Below are 18,237 nucleotides of genomic sequence, written 5' to 3'. Positions count from 1 at the left end.
CCACAGGATCATGAGCTCCCAGTGCCACAGGATCAAGCCCTTAGTGGGGCTCTGTGCTGGGTGTGGGGGATTAGGATTCTCTCTCTCCCTCTCCCTGCCCCTCCCCCACTCACTCATGCTCTCTCTCTCTTTCTCTCTCTCTCTCAAAAAAAGAGAATATTAATATGCAATTTAAATTAAGTGATCATAATACATAGAAATTTCATCTTGAGTGTATAAAGACAATTCTATCAAGTGGTACATTTCTGTGTGTCATCTTCAGAGGCCAGAATTACAACAAAACACAGCACAACTTATAAACAACCACTGATATGATAAGTCAATTACTTCCCAGGTTGATACTATGCTCTTTGAAGGGAGGAACTTTGTCCCATTTATTCTGAATATCTCTTAATCCTTTTAGTACCTAATGTAGCATTAGACAGCATAGGCACTAAACAAACATTCACTGAGAAAACATATTGTTGTATCTGTTTAAATTCCTTCCAGGCCCAAATTCTTGCCATGTGCTCTCTATGGTACAGAACTTTGAAGCTTCAATGTCCTCAACTGGCCTTATCTTAAAAAAAAAAAAATCCCCAACTGTGTTTGAAGGAAATTTTGGCTATGCCTGATGTTCTCTGTAAGCCCAATTCTGTTTCAGAAGGATAGTTTGTTTTTTTTTTTTTGTTTTTTTTTTTTTGTTTTTTTAGTTTAGTTTGAGAGAAAGAAAGTAAGAGAGAATTCCAAGCAAGCTTCACACTCAGTACGGAGACTGACAAGGGGCTCAGTCTCACAACTGTGATATCATGACCTGAGCCAAAACCAAGAGTCAGACAATCAACTGAGCCACCCAAGTGCTCTCAGAAGGACAGTATTTATCAGTTTGCATGTACTTATTTACATGATTATTTGGTGAATGTACATTTCACTCAACTGACTCCATATTAGAGACAATGCTGGTTTTCCTTTCCCTTGTATTCCTAAAACCTAGCATAGAGGTTGGCATGTGCTAGTTGCTAGATAAATATTTGTTGAATGAAAGATCTCCTGTTCAGGCATGTATCTTTGTTAAAGGTTTTCCTCTTTATGACCATGTCAAATCTTCCTTCCAGAGTAAAACAACTAAATCTTCCCTTGATCAGCAGCAATATAACCTCAAAGTCACTGATGCTTAATACTTTAACTTAAGAGAAATAAAATATTAATCAATCCATTCATTGAATCAGTCAGTACATATTTGAACTCCTCCTACCATGTGTCAAGCACCATTCTAGATGTCAGTCCCTGCCATCATAGTGCTTGCATTCTATGGGGAGGAGAATGGGAGGCAGAGGACACAATAAACAATAACTAGTAAGTACACAGAAAAAACTGAAGAGGGAAAGGGCAGGGAATGTTGGAATGCAGGACATGAATGGAGTTTGTGATTTTATAGAGTAAACAGAAAAGTCCTCTCTGCCAAGGTGACATTTGAGCAGGCCAGAGTGTACTAAAGAAAGGAATAATAAGTGTGAAGGCCCAGACTAGCAGGATGGGCAATATTTTTATTCTCTACTAGTGTTTATTAACTGAGGGTGATATCACCCTCAAAAAACATCTGGAAATATGACGAGGTAGGTATTCTGAGTTTTCACAATGATGTGAGATACAGATGAGTAAGGAGAAGTTCACACAGCAAAGAATTAAAAGAATGTCCCATCTCAAAACACCCACTAAAATTCTTGGTGGGGATATCAATTAGAGCATTATTGTTTTTGTTTTCATATTGCCTTATTAAATTACAAAATGTTGATCAACAAAAGATTGCATAAATTGTGATATAGTCATGCAACAGAATCGTATCTGATGTAAATTTAGTTTATCCTAATTCAACTATGTGCTTTAAAGTTAAAAAAAAAAAATGTTTATTTATTTTTGAGACAGAGAGCGAGCACAAGCGGGATAGGAGCAGAGAGAGACAGACAGAATCTGAAGCAGGCTCCAGGCTCTGAATTGTCAGCACGGAGCCTGACATTGGGCTCAACTCAAGTACTGTGAGATCATGACCTGAGCCCAGTCAAAGGCTTAACCGACTGAGCAATACACACGCTCCTCAACTAAGTACTTTCAGTCCCACTGTTTTCTCCGCTATGTTGGTCCATCGCATTTCATATGTGGTGAGACTAGCTCACAGTTTAAGAATCCCAGTGATACTTATTCCATTATTGACTCCTCTGCCTCATACTGCATATAAAAGTCTTTGATGGGAACTGCCATACCTTGACCATTAAATCAATCAGGAAATCATTCTCCCATTCTAATGTGGAAACATTTCTCATTCTCTACTTTCATGTTTTAAGACCAGCTCAAAAGATACCTCCTCCACGAAGCTTTTCTCTCCTTCCTCAGTGGCTCATTTTTTAGTACTTACCGTAGCACTAGACTTCCTCTCTCCATAAGCATGCCTATTGGACTTATCAGAAGGTTTTTCTTTACCTGCTTACCTCCCAAACAAAACCATAAGCTCTTCTAGGGCAACAGCTAGACCTTTCCCATCCATCTTTGTGTCCCCAGCACCTAGTACAGTGCCTGGTGACTACTAGGCATTCAATACATGATTGTAGAATGAATGGAGAAAGAGCGATTTACAAGTTAAGAAAAACAAAAATCACAATTTTAAATATACCTAGGTTTCTACCAAAGGCCCTAGAAAACGCCCTAGAATGTGTTAGGCTGAAGCAAGAAATGTGGCCAGACACTGGAGAAATCTCCATTTGAGGACTTTTCTCAAAGTATTTGCCGAGAGGTGTCAGTAGGTGGTTTTCGGTGCAATCCTGTCCAGAGGCAAGAGTAACGGATAAGACATTTTGTGATTTTTCCAACCCTAACGCCCCAAAACTCCCTTAATGGGTGAGGTATCACTTTGGGGAGCCCAGGTACCGTAGATGAGGCTCTCACCTTCCCATTCGTGGGAGGCTCCTGGATGTAGATATTGCTCATGCTGCTCAGTGCTCAGGACTCCGCTCCTAATTGGGAGTGAGAACGGAGAGCCGATCACTAAAGCAGTCCACCTATCAGTGGCACGCTTCCTTCAATCGGGTGGTCGCAGAAAGCTCCAGTTTGTCAATGTCCCAAAATGAGCGGCACCAAGCACTACCTTTTCCCAAAACTAGTCCCTCACGGACGCCGCCATGTTGCTCCTGGGCCTGAGCACCGCTAATCCTAAGAAGGGGGGTTCCAATGGCCTCCAGGAAACGAAAAAAGATTATTAAGCACCTGCAGGTTAACTCAATTTGTGTTACACTTTTACAAAAGGATATATAAATGTTGGTGTTGTTTACTTCAGTACATGTATGTGCAGGTTTCATTTATCTCCACCCCCGGGGCTGGCAGCAATGGTTCGGACCATGTGTGTTCTGTAATATGACTCCCCCGGAAACTGCATCATCGTTACTTGGTTCCGCTATCGCCAGAGGCCTTCCCCGACTGGCAGGGAAGTACGGCGGCGCCGGTCGGAGGAAGAGGCCGCCCTCGCCGTTTGTGGTCCTCGCTGCAGGCGGGAGGCGAGCGTACTCTCGAAAGCCTACGGCTCCTGCGACCCCTCTTACCAGCGCAATGGCAGTCCCAGGTGAAGACGGACGGCAGGGCCCCTGGGTCTAGCCGAGGAAAGGAGCGGGTAGGGTAGGTTGGGGTGCGCTGGGGGTAGGGAGTAGCGCCCATGGGGATTTAGGCGGAGGCGTTAAAATTAACAGGTTCGTTTGTTCTACACGAAAAAGTTTACACTCCAGAGATAATCTCTGAAGGGAAGAAGGAAGACAGAAACTATCTCCCCCCCCCGCCCCAGCCAGGCTCCGGCTGTGCTGGAAGGCTTGCAGGGAAAGTGTGTGGTGGGGGGAGGTGGGGGAGGAGGGGCAGCAACTGTAGGCCTAGGAGGTAGCCGAGAAAAACTGACCTAACTTTGGGATAGCTCGAAAATAGAATTGAGGTGCAAGCACTTGACGGACCCCAGGATCCAAGAGGCACTGTTTGTAGTGGAAGTCCCGGGGACCAAATTGGCGTCCGGGGTTCTCCTCTCCCTTCCTATTGTATGGAGTTCCTGTGTGGCCGTGGACCAGTCGCTCTCCCACTCTGGGCCTCATTTCGTGCATTTGGAAAAGAAGATTTATTACTCGATGTCTGTGGGTTCTTCCAGAGCGCAGATTCTGTGTCCACTGACTACCGACGTAAAAACAGTGCACCCTGCGAAAGAAGTGCTTTAGAGGTTTCCCCGTCCACAACTACCCGCTTGCTTGGAAGTCCTGGTCGGGGAGGGCACCTCCTTACATCAGCTCTGCGACGGTGTGTTCGGAAGAACACTGGTTGTAGGAGGTATTTTGAGAATTATACCCCCACCCCACCCGCTCAAGCACACACGACTTGGAGGTTCACAGTGCACTTCAGGGTATGAAAGGCTCTGAGAAGTGCTGTGGTTCAGAACCCCCTAACTTTGTTTTCACCTGCCCTTCCCAGTATTATCTGACGGCGTTTGTTCGGTGGCAGCCTTCCCTGAAGTGTATTTTACAGATAACTGTTATAGGAATATTGCACTTTTGTTACCACTGCAGTTTGGAGAGGAGAGGGGTTGTGTGAGAGAGGAAAGATACACTCATTCATCCACACCACCGTGACTATTAAGGGCGTGCTTGGCAGTGTGCTAGGCATTGGGAATACAGTGGTGAACAGGACAGTGGCTCCTCACACAGAACTTAGAATTTAGCAGTGGAGAGGAAGTACCAGAAAGTCGGACAAATGCATGGCAGGGAAAATACAGAGCCTTCAGGAGCACGTTGTAAGGGCACCTACGGAGACAGAAGGGCTTTACAGAGGATGTGGCATTTAGGATGAGCCTTAAAGGATTCCAGGAGGGTTGGATTGATGGGAGGGGAAGTTGCAGCCAGAGGGATATGTAAATGAAAAGGAGATAATAGATGCTCCCAATAGATGGAACTCCTAATACAAATGGGAGAGAAGTGAGAAATTAACTGGAGAGTTAATGACAGTAGCTAATATTTACTGATGTATCAGATGTGTCAATAGCATTTACTATGTATCAAATGTGTCACACACTGTGTCAAGCCATTGTATTTTATCTCATTTAACATTCATGTCCACAGTGTGAGATAAGTATTAATATTTCCATTTTATAGATGAGGATACTGAGGGACAAAGAAATTAAGTGCCTTGCTTGTTCAGGGATATCTTGTAGGTAAGCAGTCTGACTCTTCTAGTCCCCATGCACTTACTCATCTTGCCATGTAGGATAATTTACAAGGTGGTTTCCAGCTCTTAAAGGACCTTGGAAGCCATGACAGATAGTTTGGATATTTTCCCAAGGATTATGGGATGCCATTTCAGCATTTTTAAACCGATTCATATTTCGGAAAGAACATTTTGGCTGCACAGTGGATTGGAAGGATGATAGTTTGGAGTTAAAGTCACCAATTAAATTCTGGTAAGTTATGATGATACTTCACGTGTGGTGTCAGGAAGGGAGAGAAGCCCATAGATTGGAGACACATTTTTGCTGGTAGAATCACGGGGAATCAGTGACTGATTCAGGGTAGGTAGGTAAGACAGGAAGTGAGGTCTACTTGGGTTTTACTGTTAGGCAGTTGGGTGAGACTCTTTACTAATATAGGCAACACCTGAGAAGGAGCAGGTTTTAGAGGGATGATGATAATTTCAATTTGGGCTCTGTGTTGAGGTGTAGTCAGACATACAAATTGAAACATCTAATATGCAGTGAGAGATAGAATTTGTAGCTTAGGAAAGAAGCCAGAATGTCATCCACACATGAAGCAGGTGTTAAGACCTTTGTCAGTGACTATGTTAGCAGTGTAGAATGTGAAGGGAAGCTCTGTGGCTGAAGCCTGGAGAATATCATCATGGAAAGAACTAGCAGAGAAAGGCCATTCTGCCGAGTAGCTTGTCTGGGCATCCTGATAATTTAAGTCAGCGCTGGTGATCTTTGCACCACACGGCTGCATCTAGAGTTGACCTTTCGAAGCTGGTTTTATTACTTGAGCAAGCGTTTTGAGCACCCAGATGGTATAGACACTTAAGGGGACACAGTATCACAGCTTGTGTCCTCATAAAACTAGTTATGAAAATGGGCAACTTAAGAAAGGAAAAAAGTGATTTTTTAAAAGTCCCTATTGAAATTGCTCTAAACCTAACCCAGTGTTATAGACAGGTTAACTTGCTTCCAATTCATAGTGATGCTCCAAAGTGTAATAATCTTAAATTGTGTCATTAAGCTGGATAGCAAGACATGGATAAACTGTTTAAACCTAGCAAAAATTGAGATAATAGGCATGACAGCACTGTAAGAGCACAATGCAAGTACCATTATAAAATACAGATACAGAAAATGTTAAGATAATTTCTTGGATGATCGATCCAGATAGTGTATTAAAGAAAAATAGGGCTCAAGGACAGGTATTATGTTATGCTCTTTTATTTTTAGGTATAATGCTCATATGGATTCAGCATGGCATTTCTTGGGTGGTCTTGCTAGTGATTACTACAAAATATGACTATAAAGTGCTGAGGCTACTTTCCACAAATGAGTATCAGCCTCTTCTATTTTATGGTCGCCTACTTCAGCTGTTTTTCCACAGCATTAAGCGTAAGCATACACCATTATGTAGGCAACACAATGAAATGTGAACTTTCTTAGGGAAATCATAGACTCTTAGTTGTCATTTTAAAAGTGACATTTAAATACAGGTTCCAGTGAAGTTTACTTTCTTTTAACAATTGCTTTTCCCATTCACAGTTGTTGAAATTAGTTCTGACATCCATGTTAATGATGCTCCATTCCCCAATGAGAGTTGACCTGGCTCAAGGGGCAGTGTATGTTATTGATGTGGTTGGCACAAAAACTCTTTTTCTCTCAATCAGTAAAATCTATATAGCCAAGGTAGGGAATTTTCTGTAGCCAAATTAACAATACATCTGGCATGTCAAAGTGAGTCCAATTTTTAAAACACATTACTATAACATTTTAGTAAGAGAAGAATTCTGAATTATAATGCATCCAGTTTCTTTTCACTTCTAAAACTACACTACACATAGTTTCTTTTCTCTCTAGTCTGTGCTGCCCATTGCTGCTGATATAATTTTCCGAAACCATATATCTGATCCTGTCTTTCCTAGGGGCCAAGAATTTAGTTCTTGTCCCCAACTGTGAATGTTGTGTTTCTCTTCAAGCAACCTAACCTTTGCAAGGCTCACTGTCCTTGGGTATGTAGTGAAGGGGTTGATGACTGAGCTTTCTCTCGCTTCTAAACTGTTGTGATGCCAGAGGTGCCCATCTCTGCTGGAGTGAAGTGCACACTCCTCAGCATGGCCAAATCACTCTTGCTCCTCTTTCCTCCCACCTTTCCTCTGAAGCATTCTACAGTCTTCTGACTTGGTCAGCTATTCCCAGAACCTCTCGTGTACCGTGCTGCCTACATGCTTTTGTTATCACTGTCCCTCCTTTGCTGTCCATAGGTACCTGTGGGAAGCCTTCTCAGTCTCTCAGATGAAAGTCTTGCCTACCAGTTCTTCCTGCTTACCAGTAGAGTTTTGTGTTTTTTACAGTGGCATATTCTAGCATGTATTATAGCTGTGGATGTATTGTCCTAGATAAGCTAGTATATTGTATTTCCTTTAGTGTAGGGACTTTATTCATCTTTATGACTTCTCTAACATTCGTTTCAGAGATAAGCCCATAATAAATAATAATAATTGGGTAATAATTTAGAGGGTTGTTCACTAGAATTGTTGCTGAGCAGAATCTGGTACTAAAGTTAACAGACTAAACAGTAATTGTGATTCTGTTTCATTAGTTAATTCAAATGTTCATGTCTCTTAAACTGATAATACCTATACCTTTTTTTCCTTCATGGGTTATTTATATTTTGAGGCAAGTGGATGAAAGCATTTTATACATTGACTTAAATGGTAGCTCTTTCATGTCAGTAGTTTATTTATTTTTATTTTAGAGAGAGAGAGAGAGAGAGAGAGAGTTTGGCAGAGGGAGAGAGAAAAAGAATCTTAAGTAGGCTCCTTGCTGGGCATGGATTCTGACACAGGGCTTGATCCCATAACCCTGGAATCATGACCTGAGCTGAAACCGAGAGTCAGAGGCTCGACCAGCTGAACCACCCAGGCAGTCCCCTGTCAGTAGCTTAAAATAAGCAATTATTTGATTTACTTTCATCTCTCCTTTTGAGTATCAAATGATTCTGAAGGCATTTTTAACTAAAGATGAGGACATCTGCTCTTTCAAAATGTTTACATCAAGGATCCTCTTTTTTTTTTTTTTTTAATTTATTTTGAGAGAGAGAGGGAGAGTGCACACGAGTGGGTCAGAGAGAAGAGGGAGAGAATCCCAGGCAGGCTTCATGTTGTTAGTGCAGAGCCCAACGGGAGCCATGAATCATGATTTGAGCTAAAGTCAAGGGTCAGACACTTACCTCACTGAGCCACTAAGGCTTAGGAGATCCATCCAAGGATCTCCTTTAACCCATTTTTTAAATTCACAGAGAATTAAAATATTTCAGGATCCCAAAGAAAGTATTATATCTATGAATTCTTAATATAAAGCATCAGAAAAATTTAAATATTTGGAGTTTTACTTTGCATTCAATTTTAGCAGACATATATGGGTATTTGTATCTATGTGGTATATACAACCTCGCTACAATTTGAATTTTAAAAGCAGAATAAATTGAAGTTATCTTTAAGAGTTCCCAAATTATGATAGAACTATAATGGAGTAACCAAATATAAAACTTAAAGCTTAAAAGGAACTAATCTAATCTAATTGAATCTAGGTAATTAAAAATGAAAAGAATGGACAGAAGTGATTGCAATTGCTAACTGCATCACTTAAAGGGATAGTTAGTCCCTTTAGCTATTTACTTTTAAATTTAAATGATTATAGAAACCATTTTAATGTAAATAAAACTTTGACAGGCTTCCCCAAATCTAAAATACACAGTAAGAGAAAAATATAATACTAAGTTCCAAACATTGCTGTTAAAGTTCCCAGTGACTAAGTTAACTTAGCAACATAGGTGATGTGAAATTTCAACAAAAAAATTTAGATCAGTATGATGTCTTGCCATACCTCTGGGGGCCACTGAATAACCAGAGGCAACTGTTAGGGACACTACCACAAGCATCCCTTTTGCTTACATACTCCTATTTTCTCCCTCTGGTCTTTGTCCCTGGTTTTTAGTCTTCTCTAACCTCTCCCTTTTCACAGACTGTTTCTTTTTTTCCCTCTATGCTAACTGCTTTACTAAGGTATAATTTACATGTTAAAATGAAATGCACATTACAAATGTATAGCTTGAAGAATTTTATATCCATATCAAGATTTTAAATATTTTCATCACCCTGGGAAGGTCCCTCTGCCTCTGTCATTTTTCCCTTCCCTTGCCTAAATAATCATTATTTTTATTTCAGTTGTCCTTCTTACTTTTATTCCTGTTCTTCCATTGCCTGTGATTCCTCAGATGAGCCAGTAACACTGCAGACACTATCTAGTTTCGTAGCTGGCAACTGGGAGCAACAGAAGTTACTGATTCCCAAGTGCTGAAGTATTTTCTTAAGTTTCTAACCTCAAAGCAGCAAGCATTTGTTGAGGACATCTAGGGAATCCGCACCATGCTGAGCAGTGAGTTGTATATAGAATTGTCTGGCATGTTCTGGAATCTAAAGAAATTGGCATTCTCTACTCCTTTAAGTTACTGGGAGGTAAAAGGCCAACTGGTTACCCATGCCCTTCCTTGCCACCCAAGTTGTTTGATAATTTTCTAGATCCATAGTAATCCCTTGCTAGTATTTAACAAATAAGGAAATAAATACCTCTTAAATTTGTTCCTAAAACCATCAGTTAATAAAATTTTATTGTAAATCTGTAATGTAGCTTTCCTGAAGAATTTATAGGTACAGTCTGCCTTTGTCAACGAATACTTGCACAACAGCACCTCTTCTTAGTGTTGGGTTTGTTTGAGGGAGGTTTTTGGTTTGGTTTTTGAGAGGGTAATCAATCCACATGTTTCAGATTTAAAAAAAAACATTTTTTAACATTTATTCATTTTTGAGACAGAGAGAGATGTTATGTGAGTGGGGGAGGGGCAGAGAGGGAGACACAGAATTTGAAGCAGGCTCCAGGCTCTGAGCTGTCAGCACAGAGCCTGATGTGGGGCTCAGACTCATGAACCTTGAGATCATGACCTGAGCAGAAGTGAGATGCTTAACTGACTGAGCCACCCAGGGACCCTCACATGCTTCAGATTTTAAAAGTACCAAAAGGTGGATAGTGACCATATTTCTCACCCTTTTTTACCCCTGGAGGCAGTTCCCCATTTCTCAGGTAACTAATATATATCCTTACAGAGAGATTTTTTTGTATATCTCCATCCATCTGTTAATAAAATCTATACATAATTTGGTATTTTATCTAATCTCCTTTCATACAAATGACAACATACCATGAGCACTGTTCTGTACCTTGCTTTTTTCTTTATATCTTAGAGACCATCAGATATCATTAAGTAAACACCAACCATAATTTATTTATGTCTAAATTATTTCTACTCTTTTACTGTTACAAATGATGCTGTGGTGAATAGCTTTGTGCATAAGTCAGTATGTATTTGTGCAAGTAAATTGAGAAGATTAATCTCCCAGTGTGGAAGTGCTAGGTCAAAGTAGTACGTACATTCATAGTTCTGATAGATTTTGTCAGCTTGCTTTCCATAGAGGTGGTATTGAGTTACATCACTATCCAGTACTGTATTAGAGTATGTCTCCCCCAAACTCTCTTCAACCCTTTCAATCTTTGCTATTCTGATAAGTGAAAATAGAATCTCAGTATAGATTTTAATGTACATTCCACGAATTATGAATAAGGCTAAGGATCTCCATGTTTCCAACTTGTTTCTGTTTCTTTGAGCATTCTGTTCAGCTCCTTGGCTGATTTTTTTTCCTGTTGGCTATTGGTCTTGTTCATAATGATTTTCTGGGTTTTATATGGTAAGGATAATTTCCCTTTTTTGGTGCTATGAGTTGCAAATATTTCTTCCTCTATTTTTATGTGTCTTTTGAGTTTGTTTTTGTTGGTCTTTGCCAATTTTTTTTTTTTTAATATGGGCAATTTTACAAGACTTTATTGGTGGTCTTGGGACTGTAGGTTATGATTACATAGGAACATTTTGAGGGAGCCAGGCTCTGTTGCTCTGAACAGCATTAGCAAACCTTAAAGAGGAATGGAACAAAAAACAGCATGAGAACCTAAGATGGGGAAATGGATAACTTCTGATTGAAGTAATAAGGGCCTTTCAGTATGGCCTTCCTATTCACTTTGAATCCCAACTGGAGCACCATTGTATCAGCAGAGTTCTTATTCCAAACAATAGAAACTGACTAGTTAATTGAAGCAGAAAGGAAAGATACCAGGGAGCTCACAGAATCTAAGCAAATGCTAGATAACAATTCTTGGAAAATAGACAAGACCAAGGACATCCATAGCCAAGATCCTGCACAGTCCCAGACCTGATTAGGACTGCTGCTCTCTGTGACATCACTGCCTCTAGAAACTGGATCTTGACAGGAGAATGAATGAACTGTCCCCACTTCATTGTGTTACTTGTCCCAGATATCTTTGTCAGAGGCATCAGATTCAGTGTCCTAGGTAAAAGCATTCAGTTGGCCCAGCAGTCATGAAAATTATGGACAAATGAAGCTTGAAACTTTCATTTAACCAAAAACTGGTGAGAACATAGTTGATATGGAGTTACTTTATTTAGAATTCTGGCATTTTCCTTTCATGTAAAAGTTAAAACTTTGTTAAAGAAGATGACCTTCTCTGAAAAGTTTCATATTTTGTTCATTCTAAAAATATGACATAGAGTTAGTCATAAATAAGCTAATCTCTCATAAGTACTGAGATGAGATCATTTCAGATCTGTCCATTACAACATTTTTAGTTTGTTGTGGGAATGGTAATGGTGCATTTAGAACACTTTTGTCCTGTCTATTCAGTGTCTTTGGTTTCTATGGAAACAGACTTAACATTGACCTGGATACTCTGGGCTTTTTTTCCAACAGGCAATTATTTCATAATGAAAGAGCCTCAGATTTTATTATTAATCCAGTCTTATTCCACAGTTCTGCTGCAGTGCAGCAGATGTGTTCCCACTCTATGCAGTAAAATCCACAAGGTTTATGAGAAAAAATGAGATTGGGGCACAACACTCAAGAACTTCATCAGTGATGCATAAAAAATGATAGAAACCTAATAAAAACAGCACAGTTTTGCACATGTTAATTGGTTAAAAGGCACATAAATACTACAATTAAGAGGGTACTATGCCTGCTAAAAGACCTGAAGTTTGCTGTGAAAATGCAGTTCGTAAGAATCAGAGCTTGTAAATTGTTCTGAAGGAATGGTAGGAAGAGAATGACATGATTGGATCAAAGTTATTTTACCAGATGTGGATGGGCACTGCTCACAGCACCCATACTGAACTGAGGTCACTAGAAATGGTTTGGGTTATGTCCTTGTGTGTGTTTTGTATATTACTATGAGTCTCAGAGCAATGGGGTACCAGTTTGTGCATTCACATAGTGTTTTTCTTGGACAAAAGTCACATTATGCTCAAATTGTGCTGTCTTACATCACTTGCATTGGAACAAGTTTATGTTTTTAAAAGAAGCATTGTAGCAGACCTGAGTGTATTTTACTAGAATAACTCGATAATGTATATTTTAACGATTGGGATTAGGAAAAAATGGCTGATGTTTTGACTTCATAACAGTAAAGACATGGTTCAAAAATGAGCTTTCTTTTATAATTAGCACTGTTTTATATTTGCACTGTGTAAATTTGGATTCTATCTCCATATGAAAGATTTAGGAGTTAGATGCCTTTCATTAAGATAATAGAGCAATTCTTTCCTTGCCCTCTGGCTGATGGAAGCCCTTATTGGGGATTAAAAGTAGTTTCAACTCTCTCTCTCTCCCCCCCTCTCTCTCTCCATTTATATATTTCACCCATAAAAAGGAATGGCATTCTGATATGTGTTACAATATGGATGGTCTTGAAAACATTATACTAAGTAAAATAAGTCAGACACAAAAGGACAAATACTGTATCATTCCACTTACATGAGATTCCTAGAGTAGGTAAATTTATAGAGGAAAAAAGTTAGTGTTTAGGATGTTGTACAACATTATGAATGTACTTAATGCCACTGAATTATATACTCGGAAATGTTTAAGGTGATAAATTTTATGTATATTTTATTATAAAAAATCAATTTTAATTTATGTCTTCTCTCTTATTTAGATCTTCAACATTTCTTGTGTGTACCACTAATTATACAGAAATACTCTAAATATTTGTAAAAACTGATCAGACTGAATATGTGACTGATAGTTTTCTCTTGTCAGAATTTGAGTGGTGCATTTGGATGTTTCTTATAATACCTATCAATTAAAGTATTTTTCTGGATTTTTACCAATTCCTTTAATAAAGCCAGTTTGTTTTTCTTCTAAGGGAGAGCAGAAAAACATTTGTTATCCCAAATATTCATATATGTATGTGTGTGTGTATGTATAAATATATATATGTATATACATATATATAAATATACTATATATAGTAACTAATATAAGTAATAGAATGTATAATAAAAATATTAGCACATATGATAGTATATAGGGAATATGTATATGTATACACATTTGTAGTTAATTATTTTACATTTGAGGGACAGGCTGAAATACTCAGGAATTTCTTGCTCAGTGTTAGAGAATTCTTGGAATGTTTAAGCTCTTGACTATAACACTGCATTTCTGTTAAATTAGAGAAAAATATATTCTGGAGTTATTTTTAAAATACTGTCAAAGAAAGTAATTTGAGTAAATTGGATTTTCCAGTGATGCCTAATAATGATGACAATTGAATAGTGTTACTAAGCTGGGTCAAGAACAATTTTTTCTTTTTTTTAAAGAAATTCTACAACAAGTGGTTTCTTAGCTTTTTCATGGGATGGAATTCTTATGTTTCTACCTTTTATATGTCTGCTAAAATGTTATCCAATTATATTTCAGGTTGCAACAAGGACAGTGTCCGGGCAGGCTGTAAAAAATGTGGCTATCGTAAGTACATTAAAAAATAACATTGTGAAGAGTGAATCATTGCCTCCTTGGGCAATGTGATTTAGCATCCTGATTTCAGGGCCCTGATTTCAGCTTAGTTCTTTAGCCCTGTTATTCAGGCCAGATTTGCAGATGATTCAGAAATTCCCCTAAATAGTTACTTTCTTCCCTGCTGTAGACTGAGTGACAGGTGGCTATGTATCTGTTGACTAGCAAAGATATCAAGTACAAGTGGAGTAGTAGATTTAGGAGCATGCAGAAAGTATATTCCCCCCCAGAAAGTACATGTATACTTATTCTTTTACTCTTTGTTCTTCTAGATACTGGGTGAAGAGGGGAAAGCAATGAAAATTATTTTCTTTATGAGGATAATACTAGTCCCAGAATTTCTGCTCACCAGCAAAAACTTGATTTAAACAATCATAAATGTCTATTATGACTAATGAAATGGGATAGAAAAGTAAACTTTAACGTGCAGTTATATAGTCTAAATTTATAATTATGTACCTTAAATACCATTTCTTTAGTTAAATGTAACAATTCTTAAAGGTTTGATAACAGCTATAACAGTAGCATTTGCTATTTTTTTTTCTTTAAAAAAATTTTTTTTAATGTTTATTTTTGAGAGAGACACAGTGTGAGCAGGGGAGGGGCAGAGAGAGAGGGAGACACAGAATCTGAAGCAGGCTCCAGGCTGCGAGCTGTGAGCACAGAAACCGATGTGGGGCTTGAACTCACAAGCAGGGAGATCATGACCTGAGCCAAAGTCTGACAATCGACTGAGCCACCTAGGCACCCCAGCATTTGCTGTTTTCTCACTTGTTTGGAGACCATGCAAGTGAGCCTGGATTAGGGTTAATGATCCATACAAAATGTATCCATCTATTTATTTATTAATTTAGAAGTATAGTTATATTTGATGCACAATGTTACATGAGCTTCAGATGTACAGTCTTATTAAAAAAATAAATAAAGGTGATTAAAAAAATTTTTCCATGCAAGAACATGTGATAAAAGAACCCTCGGCATAAATCTCCATTAAGAGGGCTCATAATGAAAGTATGCTGGGAGAACCAAGTCACATGCCTCCAAGGGAAGGCTGAGATGTGGCTCAAGGGAATCTTGCTCAGTTAGCAAATGTGGATACATAAGTACACATATCCTTCACATAAATAAAAACTCCTGAAGAATATACTTGCATGCAAGAAATAAGTGCAGTGAAATCTTTTCTGTGTTCTAGGCTTGTTTATATTTATTTCTGCTTTGTTTCCTTTCTTTAAATCTTTGCTAATTTCTGTATTTCATTTTTATTTTTAAATTAAAAAAAGTTTTTATTTGAGAGAGAAAGCTCATGAGGCAGAGAAGGGCAGAGGGAGAGAGAGAGAACCCCAAGCAGGTTCCATACTCAGAGTGGAGCCTATTGCAGGGCTCAGTCCCAGGACCACGGGATCATCACCTGAGCCGAAATCAAGAGTCAGACGCTTAACCAACTGAGCCACCCAGGCGCCCCCTCCATATTTCCATATTTTATGTCTTGATTCAAGACTTAGGAATGTGCTCATCCATGCTCTCTCTCTCCTTCCCTCTCCTCTCTCTCTCTCTCTCTCACTCTCCCTCCTCCTCTCCCCCCCACCCCTCTCTCTCTCTCTCTCTCTCTCTCTCTCTCTCTCTATATATATATATATATATACACATATATGTATATAGCATATACCTATATGCTGTATTATGTACTTAAAAATCTAGAATGAATTTCCCAATCTCTCTACTAATGCCACTTTATCTGCTTGAACTACTTTTAGCTTAAGACTTATAGGAAAATAATCAAAATAATGTTTTGGAAATATAACGTTGATCTAGTCTCCTTATTGCTTTTTTATTTTACACAATGATGGAAGTATCTGTAGTAACTAGAATTTTTTTAGAGAAGCCAAGTAAGCAAATAGGTTTGACAGTCTTTCTAAGTTTAGTTCCTATAGTTATTATTTTGATCTATGATTCTTAGTGATTAAGTTATTAAATAGTTTTTCATTTATCTCTTTTGGAAAACTTTAGTAATACTTCCCTTCTGTGTTACATTTACATCTTATACCTGTTAAAGATGAAGGTCTTCTCAATTTACATGCCTTTCTGATAGAAATTACATTTTAAAAATTATCTGTTATTTGTAGGCCAGAATCTTTGTATTGATTGTAGATGTAAGAGAACAGTCCACAGAACTCTGAAATGTTTTTAATACCTTAAAATATGCATATTCATCATTTAGTTACAAAGGAGTATTGTCTCTCTATTGTTGTGAGACTAATGGTTTAGGCTGTACAGTTTTTAAATTTTACTTATTTTGAGACAGAAAAAGCGTGAGTGGGGGGAGGGGCAGAGAGATGGGAATTGGGGAGAGAATCCCAAGCAGGCTCCATGCTGCCAGCCCAAAGCCCAACATGGGGCTCTAACTCACAAAACCATGAGATCATGACTTGAGCTGAAACTAAGAGCTGGACGCTTAACCAACTGAGCCACCGAGGTGCCCAGGATGTACAAAACAATTTAATACTCGACTGAAAAAGATTTTATTGTGTCCGTATGTTTCAGTAATGACTATATAGTTTTAAAAAGTTTCAAGTTAAGGATGAATCTGTTACTAAATAACATGGATGTTGGTTTTTCATGGCAAAGTTTCCTCAAGAAAATTAGAAGAATTGTTTATTTCTATGATGAGTTTTTATATGAATACTTTTGAAGTTGGCAACTTCTAAATACTTAAAAGCTACCAGAACACTAAGCTTTTGTCATGGAATAAATGTCTCAATTATGATAGTTCTCAGAAAATACACCTTTAAAAAGTCCAGGATAGGATACTTCAGTAATTGAGCGTTTGCTCATAGTAGCAAGAAATAAAAACACACCTAAATATCTTTAATGTTTATTTAACCTAAAATGCTAATCTATTGATATACATTCATGACCTTGTCTTTGCCTATGAGTCTGCTAATTATTGTTTCACATAGTCTTTTAAGTGCAAATTATATCTGAAATGCATTTCCTACTTTGTATAGTTTGTTTCTTCCAAGATAAGCAAGCAGCAAAAATGAGAAAGAAATTTGAGTCCAGAATCACTTTATCATTAGTTCTCAACTAGGGTTAATACTGCCCTCCTGGAAATCTGTGGCCTTTTTTTTTTTTTTTTTTTTTTTTAATTTGCCCCTATGTGCTTGTGGTTGGGTAACAGTATGATCTTTAGTATGTATGATTTATGGTTTGTAAACATCCTGGGATGTGTAAGGTAGTCCTGGACAGTGAAGAATTGTCTGGCTCAAAATGGCCATGGCACCCCCTTTGAGAAGCAGGTACCTTTTCTCATTATTTTAGATTTTTTTCTCAGTCTTGTACAGTCTTGATGCCAGTACCTAATTTGAAAACTACTCTTTAAAAATAATCCATTTAAATCAAGTGTTTCCAAAAGTACAACTTTGTTTTATGGAAACAACCTCTCTTTTTTGCTCCACATTTGTATTTTTCGCCTACATGATTTTATATAGGCAAACATTGGAACAATAACAAACTCTTAGTGGAATAAAATATCAACAGGTAAAGTAAAATATCTAGGCATGAGCTAAGGAAAAAGTGACCAAGAAGGTACAATCCTAGAAGAGGGAGTAGAAGAGGGAGTGGGCAGCAACAGATACACCAAAAGAGTAAAGATTTTCAAAGTTGAGGGAAAATTGTCAGATGTAACCATTAGGATTTGTAAGAATTTGTTGGAAAATTGTTCATTGAATTTACCAGGTAGAATGCTTCTTTGACTGTAGGAAGATCAGTTTAAGTAGAGTGGTAGGTCGTCATGAAGCAAACTATGTAGATTCAGGCCTGAATTGCGATGGATAAAAAAATGGAGAGCTTGTATGTATAGTCTCCTGTTTCAGGAAATTTGCATAAATAAGGTAAGGAACTGTCTCAGTCTTCATGAGCTACTATAACAAAATACCACAGGCCCAGTAGCTTATAAACAGAAATATATTGCTCATAGGAGGCTGTAAGTCAAAGTTCAGGGTGCCAGCAAGTTTTCCAGGTCAT

General features: G+C 38.3%; 2 protein-coding genes across 4 annotated transcripts in view; one reads left to right on the top strand and one right to left on the bottom strand.

The window, feature by feature from the left end:
* Positions 1–3,179, bottom strand: part of CWC27 (CWC27 spliceosome associated cyclophilin) — a 194,722-nt gene extending 191,543 nt beyond the window's left edge. For 2 of the 3 annotated variants that reach the window (XM_042940192.1, XM_042940199.1), the window contains exon 1: positions 2,920–3,179. In XM_042940192.1, coding sequence (XP_042796126.1) covers positions 2,920–2,961 — 42 coding nt within the window. In that variant the 5' untranslated portion in view covers positions 2,962–3,179. The remainder of the gene's footprint in view (positions 1–2,919) is intronic. The other variant, XM_042940181.1, reaches the window with a different exon arrangement.
* A 245-nt stretch (positions 3,180–3,424) lies between these two features.
* The window catches only part of SREK1IP1 (SREK1 interacting protein 1), a 41,329-nt gene continuing 26,516 nt past the window's right edge, over positions 3,425–18,237 (top strand). The window contains exons 1-2 of the mRNA XM_042940167.1: positions 3,425–3,589; positions 14,119–14,166. Of these exons, the coding sequence (XP_042796101.1) occupies positions 3,577–3,589; positions 14,119–14,166 (61 nt within the window). The 5' untranslated portion in view covers positions 3,425–3,576. The remainder of the gene's footprint in view (positions 3,590–14,118; positions 14,167–18,237) is intronic.

This window comes from Panthera leo, chromosome A1, assembly GCF_018350215.1.
Source record: "Panthera leo isolate Ple1 chromosome A1, P.leo_Ple1_pat1.1, whole genome shotgun sequence".
NCBI lineage: Eukaryota > Metazoa > Chordata > Mammalia > Carnivora > Felidae > Panthera > Panthera leo.
The sequence above is the reverse complement of the archived record's forward strand: the minus strand, read 5'-3'. Positions and strand labels throughout refer to the sequence as shown.